General features: G+C 31.5%; 4 protein-coding genes and 1 long non-coding RNA gene across 10 annotated transcripts; 3 read left to right on the top strand and 2 right to left on the bottom strand.

The window, feature by feature from the left end:
• The first annotated feature begins 831 nt into the window (after positions 1-831).
• LOC128874787 (terpene synthase-like) lies at positions 832-3,566 on the top strand. Its single transcript, XM_054119853.1, has 8 exons — positions 832-892; positions 1,007-1,072; positions 1,159-1,313; positions 1,394-1,538; positions 1,830-1,950; positions 2,063-2,202; positions 2,724-2,826; positions 2,900-3,566. The coding sequence occupies exons 2-8, from the start codon at positions 1,016-1,018 to the stop codon at positions 3,133-3,135; spliced, it is 957 nt and encodes a 318-aa protein (XP_053975828.1). The 5' UTR covers positions 832-892; positions 1,007-1,015; the 3' UTR covers positions 3,136-3,566.
• LOC128874788 (uncharacterized) lies at positions 3,206-5,598 on the bottom strand. Its single transcript, XM_054119854.1, has 3 exons — positions 5,118-5,598; positions 4,858-5,036; positions 3,206-4,755 (listed from the first exon to the last, which is right to left on the bottom strand). The coding sequence occupies exons 1-3, from the start codon at positions 5,295-5,297 to the stop codon at positions 4,455-4,457; spliced, it is 660 nt and encodes a 219-aa protein (XP_053975829.1). The 5' UTR covers positions 5,298-5,598; the 3' UTR covers positions 3,206-4,454.
• A 179-nt stretch (positions 5,599-5,777) lies between these two features.
• On the top strand, positions 5,778-11,983 carry LOC128874786 (ubiquitin carboxyl-terminal hydrolase 1). Of its 4 annotated transcripts, XM_054119851.1 has the most exons (10): positions 5,778-6,093; positions 6,162-6,306; positions 6,532-6,557; positions 6,732-6,911; positions 6,980-7,218; positions 7,293-7,522; positions 7,586-8,091; positions 8,158-8,350; positions 8,435-8,989; positions 9,183-11,983. In XM_054119851.1, exons 4-10 carry the CDS (start codon positions 6,743-6,745, stop codon positions 9,241-9,243), a joined length of 1,953 nt encoding a protein of 650 aa, XP_053975826.1. In that variant the 5' UTR covers positions 5,778-6,093; positions 6,162-6,306; positions 6,532-6,557; positions 6,732-6,742; the 3' UTR covers positions 9,244-11,983. The 4 variants fall into 4 exon arrangements, with proteins under 4 accessions (XP_053975826.1, XP_053975827.1, XP_053975825.1 ...); XM_054119852.1 differs by lacking the exon at positions 6,532-6,557 and having other exon boundaries at positions 6,740-6,911; XM_054119850.1 differs by lacking the exon at positions 6,532-6,557.
• Positions 10,894-16,272, top strand: LOC128874789 (structural maintenance of chromosomes protein 1A). Of its 2 annotated transcripts, none has more exons than XM_054119856.1 (3): positions 10,894-11,036; positions 13,300-13,464; positions 14,182-16,272. In XM_054119856.1, the coding sequence occupies exons 2-3, from the start codon at positions 13,330-13,332 to the stop codon at positions 14,527-14,529; spliced, it is 483 nt and encodes a 160-aa protein (XP_053975831.1). In that variant the 5' UTR covers positions 10,894-11,036; positions 13,300-13,329; the 3' UTR covers positions 14,530-16,272. The 2 variants fall into 2 exon arrangements, with proteins under 2 accessions (XP_053975831.1, XP_053975830.1); XM_054119855.1 differs by having other exon boundaries at positions 10,897-11,036; positions 13,266-13,464.
• LOC128874790 (uncharacterized) lies at positions 12,965-17,245 on the bottom strand. 2 transcript variants are annotated; one of them, XR_008456696.1, is made up of 3 exons: positions 16,349-17,245; positions 13,212-13,422; positions 12,965-13,104 (listed from the first exon to the last, which is right to left on the bottom strand). It is a non-coding gene; the product is annotated as an uncharacterized LOC128874790 (long non-coding RNA). The 2 variants fall into 2 exon arrangements; XR_008456695.1 differs by having other exon boundaries at positions 16,211-16,350.
• Between the last annotated feature and the right edge of the window lie 4,545 nt (positions 17,246-21,790).

Genomic DNA, 21,790 nt, shown 5'->3' with positions numbered 1-21,790 from the left:
CTCATCCAAGTTTGTATATTTTTTGTTGTATCTTGATGAAAGTATATACAATATATTGGCGAGATCAATCGCGAATGCAATTCAGACAACTTTAAGTTTCGTTTACAATATGCAATATTTTTATAATATTAATACTTGATTTTGTGAGCCAGTAACCGATTACAAAGTCTGTTCGAAAATAGGAAACAGATTGTAAAATTCTTGCCAGGAGATAATTAGGGCCTATGAAAAAACTAGATAACTTTTGTAGCTATGTGAACCTTTTGTACCTGATACCCGACTTTTCAAAAATCATTTTTTTATGGAAAATAATAGCATTTCGTTTGTACTTGATTATACCATCAATAGTTTCGTTTGTACCTTCATCAATGGGTAGTATGAACAAGTGTTAATATTATAAACAAAATCTTACTTATCATAAGCGAAATTCAAAATTGTCTAAATTGCGTCGTATTTGATATCATTTTTATCAGAAAAATCTCGCCAATATATTGCATATATTTTCATCAAGATACAACAAAAAAAGCATAAAAACATGGATGAATATTAAGGAACTAATATTGACTACGGTCACACATATTATCCCTTTGGAGTATCTGTCGGCGGGTGGGGGCGGGAGCTATTATTGCGCGCTAATCGGGTGCTGTGATTGGTCGGTGTTTTTCGTTAGCCCTCACCGACACTTGCAAAGGAAATTATTATTCAGAATCGTCTCAGCTACCCCCCACTTCCGGCTCCTACGCGAGTTTTGGGACACCCTGTAGAAATGCCGGTGATAATTCATATACATTACGTCATTAAATAACTCTCCTTCGATTGGTGCCCCCTGAGGAAGATTACTCACACATAAACATATAGCAGACGACGCGACACTAGCAACGTTTGCTGTCATGTACGCTAAAGTTATTTGATTATTCAGAATAATGACTCTTTTTTAGATACATTATACATTATTTAACTTTTATAAATACTGGAGACCGAAAATACAGTAGTTTTATTTGATTAGAAACACATAATGGAGCAAAACAAAAATATACCGTACTCGCGTTCCGGTGACAAGGGCGAAGATGAGGTTAGTTTGAGCTAAACAATAATCACGCAGAGCTAGGTTAAGATATCTGTCAAAATGACAAAAATCTCTTAATTGCATTTGTATAGATACTACTGGAACCATTTAGTTATATACTGCAAGTTCCTGGAAAACAGATCAGAACGAAGTTGGCATGTGCTTTCAATTACTGGTTGAAAATACCAACAGATAAACTTCTTGCTATTGGAGATATAGTACAGATACTTCATACTTCAAGTCTCTTGTGAGTATGTCAAGTATCATCCATTTCAAAGAAATGTTGACATTATACTGTAGTTTTATTAATTGACATCATTTTTACAGAATTGATGACATCCAAGATAATTCAGTTTTAAGAAGAGGTATTCCTGTAGCTCATAATATTTATGGGATAGCAAGTACTATAAATGCTGCAAATTATGGTATATTTATTGCTTTAGAAAGAGTTCTTGCTTTGCATCATTTAGAGGTAAGCATTATCATAGAAATTTTTGTTTTTCTTAAGCATTGATTTAACGCATTGAATATGTCAAATATATGTAACAATGATTACATAATTTATGTTTGTATAAACAAATAAAATATATACTGTAGATCATTGCTATCTTACATAGAACAGATTGTTTGAAGTATTCAGTTGATTTACACATAGAAACATGAATTTTGTTAAATAAAATGATTAAAAATGTTTGTGGATCTTGAGTATTCATCTAAACAGTGTAAATAAATGTGTTAGTTTTATTACTATTGTTACAATTAGGGAACGCAAGTATATGTGGAACAGTTACTGGAACTTCACAGAGGACAAGGTATGGAAATTTATTGGAGAGATAATTATATTTGTCCATCTGAAACTGCATATAAGCAGATGACAATTCGAAGTAAGTCACCATTAATTGGAACATATATGTTTTTATATACATATTTTAATTTGTTGATAAATTTTTAATATTATTAGAAACATAACAGTTATAAATATTGTACATCTTACAGAAACAGGTGGACTTTTTAATTTAGCTGTCCGTTTAATGCAGCTATTTTCAGATTGTAAAGAAGACTTTACTCCCTTAGCAGGAATCTTAGGGCTTTACTTCCAAATTCGTGATGATTATTGTAATCTACATTTTCAAGAGGTAAGTATTACTTAATATATTGACTGCAATGTTGCCCAGATGTAGGTGATGTATAATATTTACAAGGAGCCTCATTACTCCTTTAGGGGTAATGCTCATATTTTACTATGTCATTACTTAGCTTACAATTAGTCTGAGTATAAGAAAGATAAAAATTACTAATAGTTATGAAAATGATAAATATCATTTGTTCAAACGATTTCAACACATTGACTGCCATATCGTTTATTTATGTTTGATGAAACTAGTGTCGAGTCATTTTATCCCATAATGCATAGATTCTGAAATAAGATAATGTTGTCTTAACGCGACATTGGCCTCATAATTTACATCAGGAGAGATAAAAATTAGTTCACAAGGCATTCAGGACATATATCATAATATAATCTAATTCAATAAATCATGTCATTAAATCGACAATTATGCATGAGTGTCTTGGTGGAATCAACACACGAATTTTGATTGGCAGTCAAGGTTTTAATGGATATACTAGTGATGTAGTATATAATAATCTTTTATAGTATGCCGAGAATAAAAGTTACTGCGAAGATTTATCAGAGGGAAAATTTAGCTTTCCTATTATACATGCTATACAAAGTCATCCAGAAGATAGACAATTAATGAGTATCCTTTACTTAAATATAGATAATTTTATTTCTGAACAAATACCATATTGCACCTTAATATTTGTGAATAGACATCTTGAGACAGCGGACAAAGGATATCGAGGTAAAACGGTATTGCGTTAATCTATTAGAAAAGTTTGGATCGTTTGCTTACACAAGAGCTGTGCTTGAAGAATTGGATAAAAAAGCAAGAGACGAGGTTCAGCGTTTAGGAGGAAATCCTTTATTAGTTCAAGTTTTAGATGAATTAGTAAATTGGAAACATCAAGGTGCTATTCAGCAACAAACAAAAAAAGCTGCATGTTAAGTTATGTTCCAATTCGATGCTTTCCATATGCTGTACATATCCACTCTATGTATAATTGATACTTTTGTCACGTACATATCGTGAATATTAAGCTTTTAATTTCCATAGCATAACATCTATGGGAGAACAAAATCATAAAAGCAAGGTTTATTTAGTTTATTTGATAGATAACATAAATTTCAGACAATAAAAATGCTATAGACATTGCATAAAAGAGATTAAAGCCTCTTTTTAACGTGTATAGATAATTACTGTTATGAGACGAATTGTAACTATACATTTTTAGATAATAGATATGCAAAATATACTATATTAATACATTAACCAACGGTATATGTAGTCTCGTAAATGCAAACACGTAAGTGAATATATTAGTATAAATTTCCTTACATTCTTTTTTTATACACAAATATACTTGACATAAAAATGTTCCTTGGAATGTTCTAAAATAAATTTGTGTTTTCTTCAAAGGAACGGTGGTATGGCAATTTTACTAATTTTCTAGAAATAGTACAAATGTAGGTTATGTTCTGCATTAACTATGAAACCGAGGTTTAAAGAACATTCCGTACAAATTTTTAATCTGTTTTGTATTTGAGCATTTCATTGAAGTCTGTGAAGTGGTTTTATAATAGTGTGATATTTAAAGTAAAGTTAGAAAAACGAATATGTAACTTTTTTTAACAAAAATTCTATTAGAATAAATGGTACAGTTGCTTTTTTTGTATCAATTGTTACGTACGTACAAGAATTTAGTATATAATATGTTGTACATTATATTGTTCATATCAAAATTTTACTACTAATTTGCATAATATATGATCATATACTGTAGAACTCGCAATGTGATACAACATATACTGTTATATACTAAACCGTTTGTAATAAATAAATATATTATCAGTACATCTAGAAAATATTACCAGAAACACTAGAGTTAGAATTTTCTAAATTAATTTATGTACAGTTTAATCACGCTTTGAATATGTGAGAACAGACTTGTATGCACATATTCTTATCCTATAATTTGCAATGGAATTCTAATTACATATCTTGTTCTAGTTGTAGCTAATTCTCTTTCTATTTTTAAATTTTGTTACATCTTTTAAGTTTATAAAGTTATTACACATTTTTGATGAATCTTAATTTACGGTTATATTAAAATATGGTATATCAGTATATTATGGTTATATTATGGTATATTAGTATATTAAGTAAAAATATTTAACAAATGAATTTATAAAAATGTTAATAAAAAATATATAGAATTATTTATAGATTGTACAGAATGTAATGTAAAAAACACACCACTCCTAAATTCATTTCTTGAGTATGTTGTAAAAGTGTGTAGAATAAATTGGTTCTTCTGGGCGTTCTCTAAATGAAGTACACGTATAATCCTTATTAGTCATAGGAGTACTTGCTGAGAATAATGTTAAATTATTATCTACAGGTGTTGCCAGTGATTGTGATATATAACTGCCATTTGATGACAGTGTTGTTAGATACTCGCGTTTTGCTTTGTAATGCGAATCAACATTGGGAGTAACTTCAATTTGTAAATGTTTCATGTCATTTGATATGTACTCATTAGACATGCTGCTATTATTCATACTTATTCTGTAGAATATAAATAATACATCATCAAAATATTGAATAACCATATATATAACTTACTTGATATATATATAATATATAAGTATAAAACGAATAAAAACTTACTTTTTTGAAGAGTCATTTTCATAATGATAACCATATTCTGCTAAGACAGTCTCCAAGCTATCACTCTGTTCTTTTAATAATTCATATGTCTGTTTTGTTTCTTTGAGAAACTGTTCCATAGATACTGAATTCAGTGATTCGAATTCTTTCCTTTCTGATAAAATTTTCTGTATTCCCCCCTAATATGATAACACATTAAGGAATATTACACATTATCTATCAAGTTATTATACTTTAATAAATTAATTCATCCCAAAAACCTGTGTATTTTTTATAATATTCCATACTGCTTCAATGTGAGAATTTGTTTCTTCGGTACATTCTGCAAAGCGTCCGATTATAACTTGTGGCCGTCTCCATGTCTCAGTTAATTTTTCAATACCATCGTCAAGTTGCCGAGCTTGAAATGTAATCTTCTCAAAATAATTAGAACACATCATATAATACTGATATTAGTTCCTCTGTATTTTTTGCAGAACTTGGCAGAACTTATTAGATATTTTGAACGTCCATGTAACCGCTTTTAATATATCCCCAAACAATTCAACCAGCATGACAAAATTCCTAGAATAAGTAACTTCATAACTTCATAGCAGTAAAACGCATTTTTTCATTCATATCTAAAAGAAACAAAGAAACCGAAGAGAGTGGACTAGAATACATTATAATGTTCATATTCTATTTCATAACTATGTTTAAATACATTTTTATTAATATATATATATATATCATATAGTATAAATATAAACATTTACATCTACTTTGTTCAATAAAAATGGAAACTGAAAAACAAAACCACCTGATTTACTTATTTATGTATAATAATACATATCTAATAAATGAATACAAATAAAAATGTATTTATTGGTCTACTATACTTCTAATACACTCTGGGATAGAAATTCAGTGGACCAATGAAATTCTGTTTTAAATCATGTGGTTTTGTTACTAGATCGTATTGTCTCAATAATAAATAATAAATACTTATAAATAAAACTAGATTTTATTCAATTCAACTTGTATGACATACAATGTATGAGCAATGAAATACATGAAAAAATGAAAGAATTTATTCCATGCTAAGGATTGTATACTCGTATGGTTTTGGCATAGATCAAATGACATATTTGACAGAATTTTGTGTTAGTGAAAGTATTTTTAAGCTTATTCAAAGTCCTACTTGGCGTGAAAGTATTTTTGACCTATTAAATATACGATACTTGATGGTTGGATCAGGTAGGAGATTTCTGTTATAGTTTATAGTAATAGCTGGTCATAGCTAATAAGCCAACGTCCATTTTCAGACGCAAATGCAACGCTCGTAGCGGATTCTGGTGGAACGCTGTGACGGCAATCAGCAGTGTGACAGTAAAGGAAAAGCTATATAAATGTGAAATTGTGAACTGCACATGAACGCGATTCAGGAATTTATGATATTAGGTGTAACGGGTAATGGCTACTGCAATATTGTTAAACAAAACTGTCTCGTGTGACATCAGTAGAAATGTAGTTCGCGTTATTTAAAGAATATCTTGTGGTTTTATTGTATATACAGAATTTTTTTTATTAACTAAGGTTAATAACAAACTCATTTGTTCCATGACTTCCCTACCGAACAATACGTGAGTAAATGCATTTCAAACTCAATCTTCATATTTATGTAATATTAATTAGAACGATGAGTACAAATGATCACGAACGTAATGTCATTTCAAGTTTAATGATATTATCGAAGTATATATGTGTATATATACATACATAAACTTATATGTATACGTATATGCATGTATATATATCGAATGAAGTAATTTTAAACAAAAACTAATTTTTGTTTCTCATTTACAATGATCCTTTAAAGTTTATTATTCTTTTAGGTTAACAGAAAATGACAGTATTAGATACAGAAGAAGACGCGGATAAACGTTCTGTTCCTCCTAGAAAGAAATTTTGCTTATCCCTTTCTGGCCGTGAACGTACAATTTCTAACAACGTCTCTCAGGCTCCACAAACATCGGTTAAGGACAGCCTTCTGAACAGAGAAATTTTTACATATAGTATGTAAACTATATTTTGTTATATTAATGTTGAGTTATAAGAGATTTAACATTTATTAATTGTAAAGGTACAAGCAAAATGTTGAATGGCTATCGTAATCAGCTAAACAATCATCAGGATGGAAGCTACGATGTATCAAATAGTGGTACAGAAGGATTAAGAATAGCTACTTTGTGTAATTTAGGAAACACATGTTTCTTAAACAGTGTGATATATACTTTACGATTTGCACCATCCTTCCTACATAATTTGCACCATTTAGCCACTGATTTGTCTAATATAAACGATAAACAACTTCAAACTAAAGTAAGTTTTATTTTACTCGAGAAATGTGCATTTTTTAAATTATATACGGTGAAAATATTTTTCTTTTATAACAGATGAAATCATCATCTTTGGGTAGGACCGGCATGTCCCTTACATCGAGCGGCAGTCGTAGTTGGAGTAGTAAAGATTTGTTAGCTCTGGCTGGGTCTTCTGGAGATACTGGCAAACATAGAATACAAATAGCTACTGAAAAGCTACATGAATTGTTTATAGCATTACGCGCATCCGAAGCAAGAGAAAACAGTGAACCTTATCAGCCAGATGCATTTTTACAAGCTCTTAGGTATGTATTATAGTAGAAGGAAGAATTAGATATGTGCATATTATTAATTACTTCTTTTTTTAGAGATGTGAATCCTATCTTTGAAGGAAATCAACAGCAAGATGCTCATGAACTCTTGGTATGTTTGCTTGATAACATCAGGGAAACATTTCAATTGTTGGTCAGGCATAGAGAAAGTCAGTTTGGGCAAAATAACGGAGACTTCTCTACAGAACATTTATCAGACTTACAGTCAGAAAATAGTAATTCCAGTAAGAGAAGTATTTGCAAACCTAGAAAGAAAAAGAAGATAACAACAATAGGAAGTTCATCGTGTCTTGTACAGTCGAATTTAAATGGTGTATCCGCATCATCTAGACCATTTGAAAACGGTCACGCCGAATTTTTGGAAAGTAACGGAGACATTAGTAGTCGTAGACCAGAAAGCAAAAAATGCTTTATTTCTGAAGATTTTGAAGGAGTTAGTCTTTTGCAAACCACATGCCTTGAATGTGAACACGTTACAGAAAGAAAAGAAACATTTTGCGATATATGTGTGCCTATCGATATCGACCGATCGAACGAAACAGGTAATGTTAATTGTATTTAAATGAAACAGTCAGCAGTAAGTAGAATGTAAGCATATTTATTTGTAGACGAAGAATTAAGATCAATGGATAGTAGCGAAGTGTATAAACGTGCGGTAGTTACTAGTGAACTTCTTTGGGGTAGAGATAAATATTGGTGCGCTAGTTGTCTTCAATATAACGAAGCGCGAAGAGCTGTATGTTTTCCATCCTTACCAAGACTTCTTATACTGCAGTTGAAAAGATTTTCCACTGCTGCAGGGTAAAACTATCTATTTTCTTTTTTTCTGATCAAGTTGAAAAACAAAGATTATAATAAATAAAAATATATATTTTATCATTTTAGATCAATGGAAAAAATTAATAACCATATGCCGACACCATTAACTTTGCAATGTTTTTGTGAAGAATGTATCAATGATCAAAATCATGGAATCACTGGAGGTAGATCAGAATCTCGACACGTGTACAAACTGTATTCTGTAATTATGCACCAGGGTGCAACAATGACAGCTGGTCATTACGTTGCTTACACCCGTTTACCGGATGAATCAGCATTCGCAGAGTATTTCCAGTGCGATCGAGATAGTAAGCGACAAACTTCTGCTCAGAGTAGTAGCAGTACAAGTACAAACTCATCTTCATCGGACAAAACGTCCGGTATATTAAAATACTTCAGAAGTAAACCGAGTGCTAGTGAAACTAAGGAACAATTAATCAGGGTTGGTTGTCGTAGTATGGATTGCTGTGGCATTCGACGTCACAAACATTCTAGTATTTGGTTGGAATGTGATGATGAAGCAGTGCATGTAATTCCATTACGAGAATTGGAAGATAAATTAGCACCGAACCCGCGAAATTCTGCTACACCTTACCTCCTGTTCTATGTGAGGTCTATGACGTAAGCAGTTTTCTCCTCATAAAAATGTATTAACTCTTTACGGTCGTATCTAACGCAAGCATGATAGTCGTACTGGTTGGATGTTACTTTTGGATAGCTCGCGTTTAGTCAATTATTGCTTAAAAAAAGAAAAAGTTGTATACATATTATTTATTATCATGGTATCCCATATTTTATATAGATTTACATATAGGTCTGTCAATACGTTGATGCAAAGTCTTCACTTCATCGGTCTTTTGGGTTGTAAGTTATAAAATGTGATTCTTTTTTTGAATTTTATGATAGATTCATTAACCCTTTGGATGGCAACGGTTTCTATGCGAAGAATGCCACGGACCGATAGAAAGGCTCCGTGTATCGGCCGTGGCACTCGGCACACACCACGCAGATCGGCCTGGCATCCAAAGGGTTAACTGAAGTCTCTGTATTTGGAATAAAATAGTCTTTGAACTCAACTTCAATGTAATCTAAGCAGTTGCTAATTTTCCTAATTCTATTTCTAATGCTTTTATCGTTTGAAGAATTTGTTTCTAGCTCTCAACATTCAATAAATTTTGAAAAACTTATCCCTCCAAAATACGTTCGAAGAAAATGGTACTTTCGTGTTATGTTGATACGACTACTAAGATGAGCAGTATTAAGTTTCACTTCATCTTCTGTGCTGGGAATACTCCGCGGTTTGAACGCAACGATAAAACACTCTTGTTACGAATATTTCGGGATTTGATCGCAAAGAGTTACATGTTAAAACTAAAAGTGCATTGGGCCTCTTTTTTCTGCTAATGGCTGTTCTGTGATGTCACAAACATTCCAAATCTGTTTACTCTGTATGTATTCTATTGAGCTTAGGTAAGCGTGTATAAATTTCCTAGAAAATAAATTATGTATTGGAAACTTGTTGAAGATTAGAATTTGGTAGTTAAGTTCTGATATGCGATAAGTTCTTCAGTCTAAATGACGATGCTATTCAAGTCTTGCTATCAGTACCACAAGATGTCAATTTGTATTTAGATAATTAATGTTTGTTGGACGTGGAGCAGTTTATTTTTAACTTATCTCTAAAAAAAAAAAAAAATATACATGTCGAATTGAGTAACCTCCTCCTTTTCGAAGTCGGTTAAACATAAAAGTGTGTATTCTTCATTTTATTTCCTTGTTTTTTTTAGCTTGTAGGTATGTTCAAACTTCATTGATAGTATAACAATGATATTTATATTAATAACGTAAATTTATGTCACAGTTGTCATCTTTTTACATTTACATTATTTATAATGTTTCTTTTCATTTAAATCATGTATTAATTATATTTTACTTTTATATTCAGAACCTGCATTAATTCATGATAACGATTAAACAATCAAATTTTATTACCGAATCTCTCTTCATAATTACATCTTCAACATTTCGATAGTATTAAATCGTAAATATATTTCTATACTATCGTTTTTACATGTCTACATTCTAAGTATTTGAAGAAAAGATTAAAAGTCACAACATCGTGTATTTTAAGGTTTATCGAGAGTAATGGTATTCGAAATGATAGTAATTGAAAAAAGGAGTGTAACGATCTAAAAATCAAACCTTTACAATTACGGAAATCTAATACAAATTGTTTTCATTTGTTTGTAATGTAGTATTATCAAAGCATCACTGTATATGCGAAAATCAATCATCATTACATGTTCTATAGGATAAACATTTATATATTGAAAAAGTAACTGCAAAGATGCGAGGAAATTGTTATCAAAGAACGGCAGAGTGAAGCAGTAGAGGAAACAGTGAATTATTAATTATAGAGAAAGTCCTGTACGCGTTGAAATATTTGTAAAATGTCAGGATGTCAGTTTAATCATACGTGGCTATATCCATATATTGATTGTCGCGATAGGGGTCAGTAGTGGATAGTCGTGTTTTACCTGTCAGCCTGACATATCGTAGTTTCTTCTACTTTTCTATTCGCTTCGCATTCGGGTTCCGTTTTTTTTGTTTTTGTAATTAGTCATTTTTCTCACATTGGATATGATCGCACTACTATTTCTCTAACAAGGTAAGTTTGTTAAGCAAATAGAAAAATGAACAATTTTAGCGATCTCGAAAGTAATGAAATTTGCGCGTTGCGAATAACGGAATTCAAATAAACCCAGAACATCAACGATACTTTTAATATTTATTTTCTATTCATTGTTGATCATCGCAAATTGTAAATTAAGTATAGACATACGACGGTACAACCATTTTACATGATATGAACAAAAATGTGTACTATTAATATAACGTAACTCGGAAATAGCAAAAGGAAATTTCCGATCGTATTAATAAATATTTATCGCTTCAGTTATTCTTTCGAAACATTAAATATTCTATTATTCGAAAATTTGTATTCAGTGTCCAACGGTTGCAGTGCACTTCCGAAATCAGGGGAGTTGTAAGTGAAATCGATTTTCAAACGTAATCGTTGACACACTTAGTGCTATCGCAATATTGGAAACCATATATATGTATATATATATGGATTATACATTTATTTTTATCGTATGCTGATCATTACTTGAATTAATTCATTTGTTTATTTACATAATTTCCGAATAAACCACGTACCTGCGATTTACTCAACAATAACAATTTAACGTCAATTTGTACACTGATATGGTAAGTGTAATATATAAACATTATTAAATGTGTATATTTTGGTGTAAAACACTTTATGTGTCCTTTAAAAACTGCTCGCAATTTCGTACGAACACGAATCATCAATTCTCATAATTGACCGCGAATTCTTAATGAAGAATTTGTAACTGGCGGAAGTATATAACATCACAATATATAATGCACAATTGTCGTTGTAACGAAGCAAGTGCAATCAATACGTTCACAGTGTATTCGTCGACGAGTAAATGGATGTCGCAATAATGTTGATGTTTATTGTTATACATGCATCATGTACGATCACATTCTATTCGAATTCGTTCTTAATTAAATTATTAATTCACCATTCACACTGTTCACTATTTCCTCACTTATACATACTATATATTACATTTTTAACGATGCTCAAACTAGATGAATAAACGTAATAACAAATTTATACATCTATTCTATTAATTATTATAACATACATATATTTATATAATACTCATTATAGAATTTTATTATATATATATAAGTTACGAAAAAATTATATTAGAAATACGGTTGGTATATTGGTTGATCATTCATTGTTATTTCAGTAATTACAAATATATTTGTGATAGCAGTTATTACGTATACCAATTTATTTTATTGTTTATAATTCAGGATTTATTATATATCACATCGAACTAGACCCATTTTAGCACTTAACAATATTCTCTGAAATTCTTCTACTTTTTCGATTTATTTGACGGACGTTTTTTTAATATAAAAAAAATAAAAATAAAAATAAAAAAGCGTGCTAAAATTCGTGTCCCTTTAGTTTATTTTTTCTCACGTAATAGTATCAATAGTATATCACGATAAGCTATATGTTTCTTGAAATAAATTTGTCAATATTTTTCAAATGATAAAATACAGTCATTTATTAACGTAAGTAGTTGACAAGTAATATTAAGTCATTAGAAATCGGCTCAATTGAAACGACAAAATGTTTTTTCTCTATCCGTGAAGCTTTATAGTCATTGAACTCATCTCTACGTGGGCTATGATTAAGCAGTGAAATATATAGGATGATCTTAACAGAAAAATTTAATAAAGAGAAATTATAAAAATATATCATTAATTAGCGAAAGTATTAAACCTTTGCGCTCGAGGCATTTTTCTATAGAATCAAATCCATCCCATTTTTAGAACAAATTTCTGTAAAACCAAAAACTCTACTTCGAAAGGAAACATCCACGAACATTCACGACTCAATGTATTATTATTTCAATTAATAATTAGCTGTATTCTGATATAAGTAAAATTGAAATTGTACGTTCAAAAAATCGCCGTTCAATTACATGTGTCGCCCTAGAGGCGCCACTCGAGCGCTAAGGGTTAATTTACTTTTAATTTTAGTATTTCTTGCGTGAGAAATATTTCGGCCTCATAAAATTTCAATAGAAATACCTTAAATAGCCTCTTAGGCCCCGAATAAGTAACTGAAAAAGTCACGATTTGCATTAATTTCTTTGAAAATAATTCCCAAAGTGCACCTTGTCAGCCAAGTTATGTTATTAATAGATATGAAATAGTCATTTATGTTTACCGTTTAAATTGAATTCACATTGCGGATGGTCTTATACTATTTCGTTGATTACAGATTCAATCGAAAATAATAAATTATCGATATGAAGCATCAACAGATCTCGGTCGATTTTGTAAGTATGGTGTTCACTGCCTGTTCGTACTTGGCTCTTGCTGGAGCCGTTTGGATATTCTTACGACTCATTCAGGCGTGTTTTTGGCTACCACGTCATCTGAAAAGGCAAAACGATGTACAGCGTATGTTACAAGATAAGGTGCTTAAATTGTTTACGAAAGATGTGTTAAGATCATATTTCCGCACTAACGACTAAATCGATTCAATTTATTAAGACCATTAGAGCATGTTTGAGAAAAAATGTAATTCAATATGATTTTATACTAAAGTGTAGAAAATTATATAAAAGTTACTCTCGGAAAGAATTTATCATGTATAATTCAAAAAATGTTCTCTTTCATTGCATGTATTCGAAATTTCATTTCAATTGAATTTAAAGAATTATTTCTTCAAACCTTTAACATTTTCTATGGGGAGGTCATTTATTGGATTATGGAAGTCAGGCTTTCACCATTAATATTTAATCTTGTGGATTTTTTCATTTTTACGTTATTTAATGTAGTATATTATTTATATTTTCGATTCGAATATGTCAATAAAGATTTTCACTCGAAACATTTTCTAACAAAAACATTCAACACGGGGTAGAAAAGTTAAATTGAAAAATCACTTGATTGTTTCATTTATATCTTAAAAACAGTCGGCACAATGTAAGTCTTTCAAGTAAATGTATGTATTTATTAAGAATGAATCGATCAAATGAAATACAAACGTTATGTACATAGGAGATCATCGATGTTTTGATTATTAATTAAATGAAAATATCTTCAGTTTTCTGTCGTGGATTTACACTCTCTCGTTGAAAAATGTTTAAATATATAAAACGTTTGAAAATCTATAAAGAATTTCTCCATAGGTTGAGAGTTATGAGAAGTACATATTGGAGTGCGAAGAAAAAGAAAAATCTGAGCAAGAAACGCGTGGCGAAGATGTCAAGGTGGATCCCGTGCAGGCAGAGAAATGGAAAGAACGCAGGGAATGTCTGGAGATGTTGAAGAGGGAATTGAGTAAGGTGCGCGATAGTGGTGATAAGTCCTTCGACTGGGACTACCTTCTGGAGGACGAGGAAACAAAGGAGGATGATGTGAATATTACTGAAGTTCAAGGGGATGAAAATTCGAAAAGTGAACGTATCGATCAATTGAACGCTGATGCAAAGATGACAAAGCAAACGGTTGATTCGGAACGTAAGAAAGAGAAATAGTTGCATTCTGTACTATAACGACATTCGCGCCGACAGATCGGTACTTACGGAATTTAAGAATCTGTTGAAAATGCATTTCATATCAATCTAAATGTCTGGACTACAATGAAAAAAACAATACGTCAGAATGTCTTGCGTGCGATTTGGTAACATTCTAACGTACTGACTACCAATAATAGATTTCTTTTTCAACGTAGCGTTGCTAGTACCTATTCCTACAACGACTAGTTTTCTAAGTAGTTTTGATAGATATCTTTCATCTACATAGTCACTTGACGACGGGACACATCGATTCAATAATTAATACTGACTATATTCAATCGTTTAATCGTAGACCCTACGAAGTATGTTAATATAGAGATCCCTACTTCACGTGTATCGAAATACCCGGGTACACGGGTAATTAATGGATCCGTGCTTTAATACGTGTATTTTTAATACACGGGTACCCGGGCATCGACATACACTGACACTCGGATATCTAAATACACGGGTACCCGAGTATCGAAATACACGGATATCCAGGTACGTATACCTGCATCGAAATACACGGTTACGCATACATCGAATTATACGGGTACAGTATCCAATTATTTTTATATACAAACTTTTATGTAACAAAGCCATTATTCTAAAATAATGATCCTTATAAATTTTGAATAAATTGATATGCAGTAAAATAAATAAATAAAAAAAATATAAACACAAGAAGAATAAATATAACAAAATAAATTTTTTAGTGTAATTTATAGAACTTTATTTACTAGTTAAAATAAATATTCAAGTCACGGGTAACAATAGATAATTCGATGTATGCGTACTCGTGTATTTCGATATCCGGGTACCCGTTTATTAAAAATGCCCGTGTTCTTAATCCTTTAATACACGGAACATGTGTTCCGTGTACCCGTGTATTTTAATACCCGTCCAAAACCGTGATCTCTAATGTTAAATAAATGTATTTTGTTCTAATCAATTACAATCACTTTTCTTACAAAATTAATAGCATCGAAATACGATAAAAGCAAAAAATTAATACGCGAAACTAGATTCGTAATCGATACTTGATACGTTAAGACAGTTATTTATTTCAACTTGTAAGTCAAGTTCACAACGTGCCTACCTCGAAACATACTTGCGTGCCTCTGTAAATCACATCGTAACCTTCGCGATTTGTGCAGTATTAATCACATACTCATCGATTTCTACGCTATAATTAATCTACTACAACGTACTATTTCGATGTCTCATTGTTCGTTACTTATGTACGTTTAAAAATACCCCCAACGACATCATTTTTATAAAAATGTTTAACAAAGTGTCCTTATCCTTACAACGAAAATAAAATGTAAACGTCGAACAATGTTTATTTTCGAACGTGATTAACGATAAACGTAAGAAGTTGATATACTTTCTTCATAAAATGCGTTCTGGACGCGGGGGATAATTATGTTGTTGAAAATACATCCGATAAAGAATATAATGTCATATAGATACTGCAATTTCTATAATTATAATAGTTTCGTATCACAATTTATATTTAATACAGAGTAAAGCAAAGTTTAGACTGACTACCGTTGAATCGCTTACATCGTTACATGTTATTTTTATGCAACTGATGCACAGTATTTTTTATCTATAAAGAAGGTTTGCCTACTTTTTAAACATGTTGTATACTTACATTTGTACTGTTCGAGTGATAAATTTATTGAAAAAGGAAAATATATTCTACTTATACGATGACCTTTGAACTTTCTATTTATACGCAATTCTACCTTACAATCATACTGGGTGTCCCAAAAATGTTAATTGTAATTACATTATCAATCACCGTTTTTTTTAATAATGAAGTATTTTGATGGAATTGATACTTGTAAAACCTTTTTTAATGAGACATTGGGTGCATCCTGAAAGCTCACCACTCACTAAGACGCTTATAAATATTAAGTTTTCATCATAATTTAGTATTTGCCGACATTAGCGCCATTGATGGGAAAACACCCAAGTTTCTAATGAAAATAGTTCCCACCATTCTGTAAGATGGCGCCACCGATACCTTCAGCATTTATTCTCTATTTTTTGTATAAAAAATGCATGATTAATACGATGCATTACTTTATAACACTGCAATATATTGGTTAATATGCCAAATGTAACATTTTTCGGAATAATTATTTAATGCACCTAGTAGTGGCGTAATTTAGTACCAACAGTGGACACTATTTTCACTATAAACTTGAGTGTTTTCCCACCGATGACGCCACTGCTATAACCCCGTTAACCTTTGCGGACAAATGTCGGCAAATAGCCACCCGCGTATTACAAACCGATCTGCGTACGTCTACCTTTCTGGCAATGATAGTAGACTAATTAGTATTACGTTTCTTTTGAAAGGAGATCTCTAGCGATAAAGTCTTAGTATTTATGACGAAAACGTTTAAGGTATATATATATATATATGTATTTTATCTAAAAGCAGAAAAAGAAAAAAAAAATATGGAAGTTCCGAAACGAGTGATACTTGGAATATGGAGACTTCTTCTGAAGATACCACACTATGACAAATTACAAAAACCTATAGAATTCGAAATTAAATCATTCCAACAAATTAAACATTTTTAAAAAATTCAAATAAAATGCAAATCTCAACATTTATTAATAAAATATAACTTGTTAATTTGAATCAGTGGTACCCCAAAAACGGTTTGGAGTTGCTGGTAGGTCACATTACAGAGCCAGCGTGATTGTTAAGGGTTAAACGTAGCATGTGAATTAATTTCCGTGGTTATTTTCGGCAAACTAGTTTTAGTATCGAGATGTCCAAGTTACGATGTCTTACGAATCAGGTGCAAGGTACCTGCTGGGAATACCTACGTACTAGTACACGTTTCACGGACTGAAAGTCAAGGCTACGCTCGAAGGGCGAACTTAAAAAGGAGCTACATTTTCTGGCATGCTTCCAACTGGAGCAACGATTATTTCCTTTGCTTGCGAGCCAGTGGAGGTCGTTGCGCGATTCAAAATTATGTATTGTGTCTAGGAAGTATTTTTCGCTAACGTATCTCGTGGCACGATCATTTTTCTTCGACCGTCGACTACAATTACCCATTTTCCGATATCAATTTTGTTCTAACGAACCTCGAACTGCGAAGGAAAATATTTCATCGACATATATATACCAAGCCCCGACGATAAATTAAACTTGTCAACTGCATTCCGCCTGTGAATTTTAAAAACGCGAGAAGGTAACAGTCGACCCTCGTTTATGTGTAGAAATTAATTCTGTGCCTTTCTAAGGTAAACTTACCATTTATTTATGAAGAAAAAGCAGTCAATCTTTTAATTATTTCTTGGTCACACATTCCAAGAGAGCACGTATAGTGATAAAACTAAATTGTGAAGCAATTTGTGTGCTTCGTTACTATAATCAATATCCTGCTTCGTTACTTCGAAAAGGAGGAGGTTACTCGATTCGACATGTATATTTATTTATTGTTTTTAATTTAAAAAATTTTTTTTTTATTCGACATATATATATATTTTGCTTTTTTATTGTTCGTTTTCAATTGACATTACATCCACGTGTTTCTTCATGAGTCGGTATGTGACTATATTTTGTTTTTCGCAATCAACATATTTCAATCGATATCTCGTATTGACACAACTTTGATAAATATTGAGATTTCTCAATGAAAATTTATTTTTTTCAAAATAAAACCTAGCCTATTTTACTTACAGATATCGTAGCACATCCATACAAACAATTCTTCTTCTTCATAATATTAGCATAAATTAGTGTAGATTATCAAAATAAAATATAATATGTTAGTCAAGCATAACGTAACTTTCTAAAGAACACGAAACAAAACATAAATGTAGAATATTCACGGTGGAAACCTACAAAAGTTTGACTAGTACGTCGTGGTTCCAAATTAATTACGCCTTTCGTTGTGTAATATACAGGGTGTCTACGTATAAGTTCGGACATACGCATGATGTCAATTCTACAACAAATTTCTAACAAAAAGTTACTCTTAGACATTTTCTTTGTGTCGCCTTGTTCTCGAGAATTTTCACTTTTAATTTTTTTTCTGTGTTTCCGACTTGACACTCTTTTTAAACGGCCATAACTCCACTAAATTACAGTGCAAACTTAAAAATCAGTACACCATTCGAAAGAGCATTACATTTTCCATCTCCCTGATGCAAAATCAAAATTTATTACGTAGGTTTAACAAGTGAAAAATTAGGTCAAACTTTACATTGAGAAAATTTCAAAAAATTTGACTTTTTCTGTATTCGTTTTTCGGTTTCAAAGTCATAGCTGTTTGGCGGGCACTCCTCAGGAAAAACTTCTTCGAAGTCTCAGCTTTTGAATGGTATTGTCAACAAAAATTAAACGCTGGTATTTTAGTTGAAAATCGACATTTTACAACAAAAATCGACTTGTCACTTTAAAATTAGCTTGACATCGGGTTTGATGTATTTTTTGGTGATACTCCCGAGTCTCCCCAATTAGGAAAAAAACTGTTTTTTTTTACACTTCAAGCCTCTCCCAGCCGCGTATAGAGCCGGAGTGAGAGGTGAATAATAATTGTTTTTGAACATGTAACTCTTCATTTTTAGATACCATTTAATCAAAATCTACCTCGGTGTACCGATAAATGATATGGAGATTGGAACACGATCGATTTTTTCGCCACAGGAGATCGGAAAAAGTCTAATAAAATTTGAAAAAAATAATTTATTGGAAATAAATAAAACCTTGAGGTGTAAAAAGAACAGTTTTTTTCCTAATTGGGGGAGACTCGGGAGTATCACCAAAAAATTCATCAGACCCGATGTCAAGCTAATTTCAAAGTGACAAGTCGATTTTTGTTGTAAAATGTCGATTTTTAACCGACTTCGAAAAGGAGGAGGTTACTCAATTCGACATGTATATTTTTTTTTTCACCTAAAAACCAACACGTTTTCTGCATTCACAAGTCATTTTCTCCCTAAAATACCAGTGTACAATTTTTTTTGGCACAATACCATTCAAAAGCTGAGACTTCGAGGAAGTTTTTCTCGGAGAGTGCCCGCCAAACAGCTATGACTTTGAAACCGAAAAACGAATACAGAAAAAGTCAAATTTTTTGAAATTTTCTCAATGTAAAGTTTGACCTAATTTTTCACTTGTTAAACCTACGTAATAAATTTTGATTTTGCATCAGGGAGATGGAAAATTTAATGCTCTTTCGAATGGTGTACCGATTTTTAAGTTTGCACTGTAATTTAGTGGAGTTATGGCCGTTTAAAAAGAGTGTCAACTCGGAAATACAGAAAAAAAATTAAAAGTGAAAATTCTCGTGAACAAGGCGACACAAAGAAAATGTCTAAGAGTAATTTTTTGTTGGAAATTTGTTGTAGAATTGACACCCTGCGAACACTCCGGGACAAAAAGATAGCACATTTTATATTTTCCCATATTTTGTGTTAAAAGCTGATTGAGATACATATTTTCTTTTACTGATAACTTAGAGCATGTCTGTGTATACAATTTAGGAAATATCGTCCACAACATATACTTCGACAGGATTCTAACACAAAATATGTAAATTTTATTGTTCACAAGCGGGACAAAATGATAACACATGTAGTAAATCTACGCTTTCCAGTTACACTGAAGCTCGCAAATTGCGAAAATCAACCCCGGAACACAGTTAATAAAGTCCGTGATATTATTTCGTGTGGTATATTTGTTTAAAAAAGGAGAAATATTATGCAAAAATGGGTCGCGGAAAGAGATTGAACGCGTGTGAAATTGACACTATAATAAAATTGAAAGAAGAACAATATTCAGTGACAAAAATAGCAAAAATTATGAATAGAAGTCGAGAAGTATAATGAATTTCTTGAAAAATTCGGAAAGTTATGGTAAAAAGAAGAGTTGTGGACGTCCGCGAAGTCTAAATGTCCAGGAACGACGTGCAATACTGAGAGCAGCATCAAATTGTAAGATGACTGCAAGGCAAATAGCTCAAGGTGTTGGTGTAGACACTAATATAAAGAATGTGAGACGTGTTTTGCAAAACTGCAAATACATAACACGAAGAAAATTGAAGTATTCTTTTACTACTTGAAGAAAAAGCCTTGTTTAACTGTGCAACATAAGATGAATCGATTACAATTTGCGGAAAAGAATATTCATATGCGAAAGAAATGGCGAAGAATAATATTTACGAATGAAAAGAGGTTTAACTTAGATGGACCTGATGGTCTAAGTTACTATTTTCACGATATGCGAAAAGAGGAACAGTTTTCGAGTCGTCGGCAAATGGGAGGTGGTGGTATGATGATTTGGTGCGGTATCGGGTACTATGGTAAAATGGAAATCAAATTTATAACAGTAAAAATGAATAGCAAAATGTACTTGGAAATGATTAAGGAACAAATAAACACGTACGCCACCAGAATTGCTGGAGAGAAGTTTACTTTTCAGCAGGATAATGTCGCAGTACACACTGCAAAAGTAGTAAAAGAATACTTTTCTCGAGAAAAAATTCGCGTTTAGGATTGGCCAGCAAGGTCACCCGACCGTAACATTATTGAAAATTCTTGGGGAAATTTGGTCCGAGCTGTATATGGAAATGGCAGACAATTTGGAAATATTGCCGAATTAAAAAAATGTATTCAAGATGATTGGGAGCAATTAAAGCAAAAAATTATTAAAAAACTCTAAAAATCTTTGTCAAAGAGAATGATGGCTGTTATTAAATGTAAAGGAGGAACCATAAGATATTAAGCATTAAATATCATTCGTTGATTTATTGTTATACACAATTTTAAGTTAAATGTGCTATCATTTTGTCCCACTATATTTCCTTAAAAGTTCTTTTTTTTTTTTTTTAATAAAATTGTATAGACTGGCGAAATTCAATCCAATTTTATTTGTGTATGTTTACAGAGGTATTTTGCAAGAATGTATAAAAACAAAACCTTGGTTGTAGTGTTAAATAAATAAAAATTATGTTAATTTTAAAGTGTGCTATCTTTTTGCCCCGGAGCACAGTGCGGACAAATAGCAAAATTGTGGACAAAAATCAAAATTTCATTACTAATATAAATATATTGCTATTTATTCACAAAAAAAAAATTAAAATTAACCATAAACATTAATGAAATCACAACAAAATTAACAAGTTTAACAAAAAATTAACAAACCCCGATGTTGATGAAACTTTGTATACTTGTTTGTGGGACCTTCTTATGAATTACGCCA

Source organism: Hylaeus volcanicus, chromosome 4, assembly GCF_026283585.1.
Source record: "Hylaeus volcanicus isolate JK05 chromosome 4, UHH_iyHylVolc1.0_haploid, whole genome shotgun sequence".
Classification (NCBI taxonomy): domain Eukaryota; kingdom Metazoa; phylum Arthropoda; class Insecta; order Hymenoptera; family Colletidae; genus Hylaeus; species Hylaeus volcanicus.
Note: the sequence above shows the minus strand (reverse complement) of the source record. Positions and strands in the feature narration are given on the sequence as shown.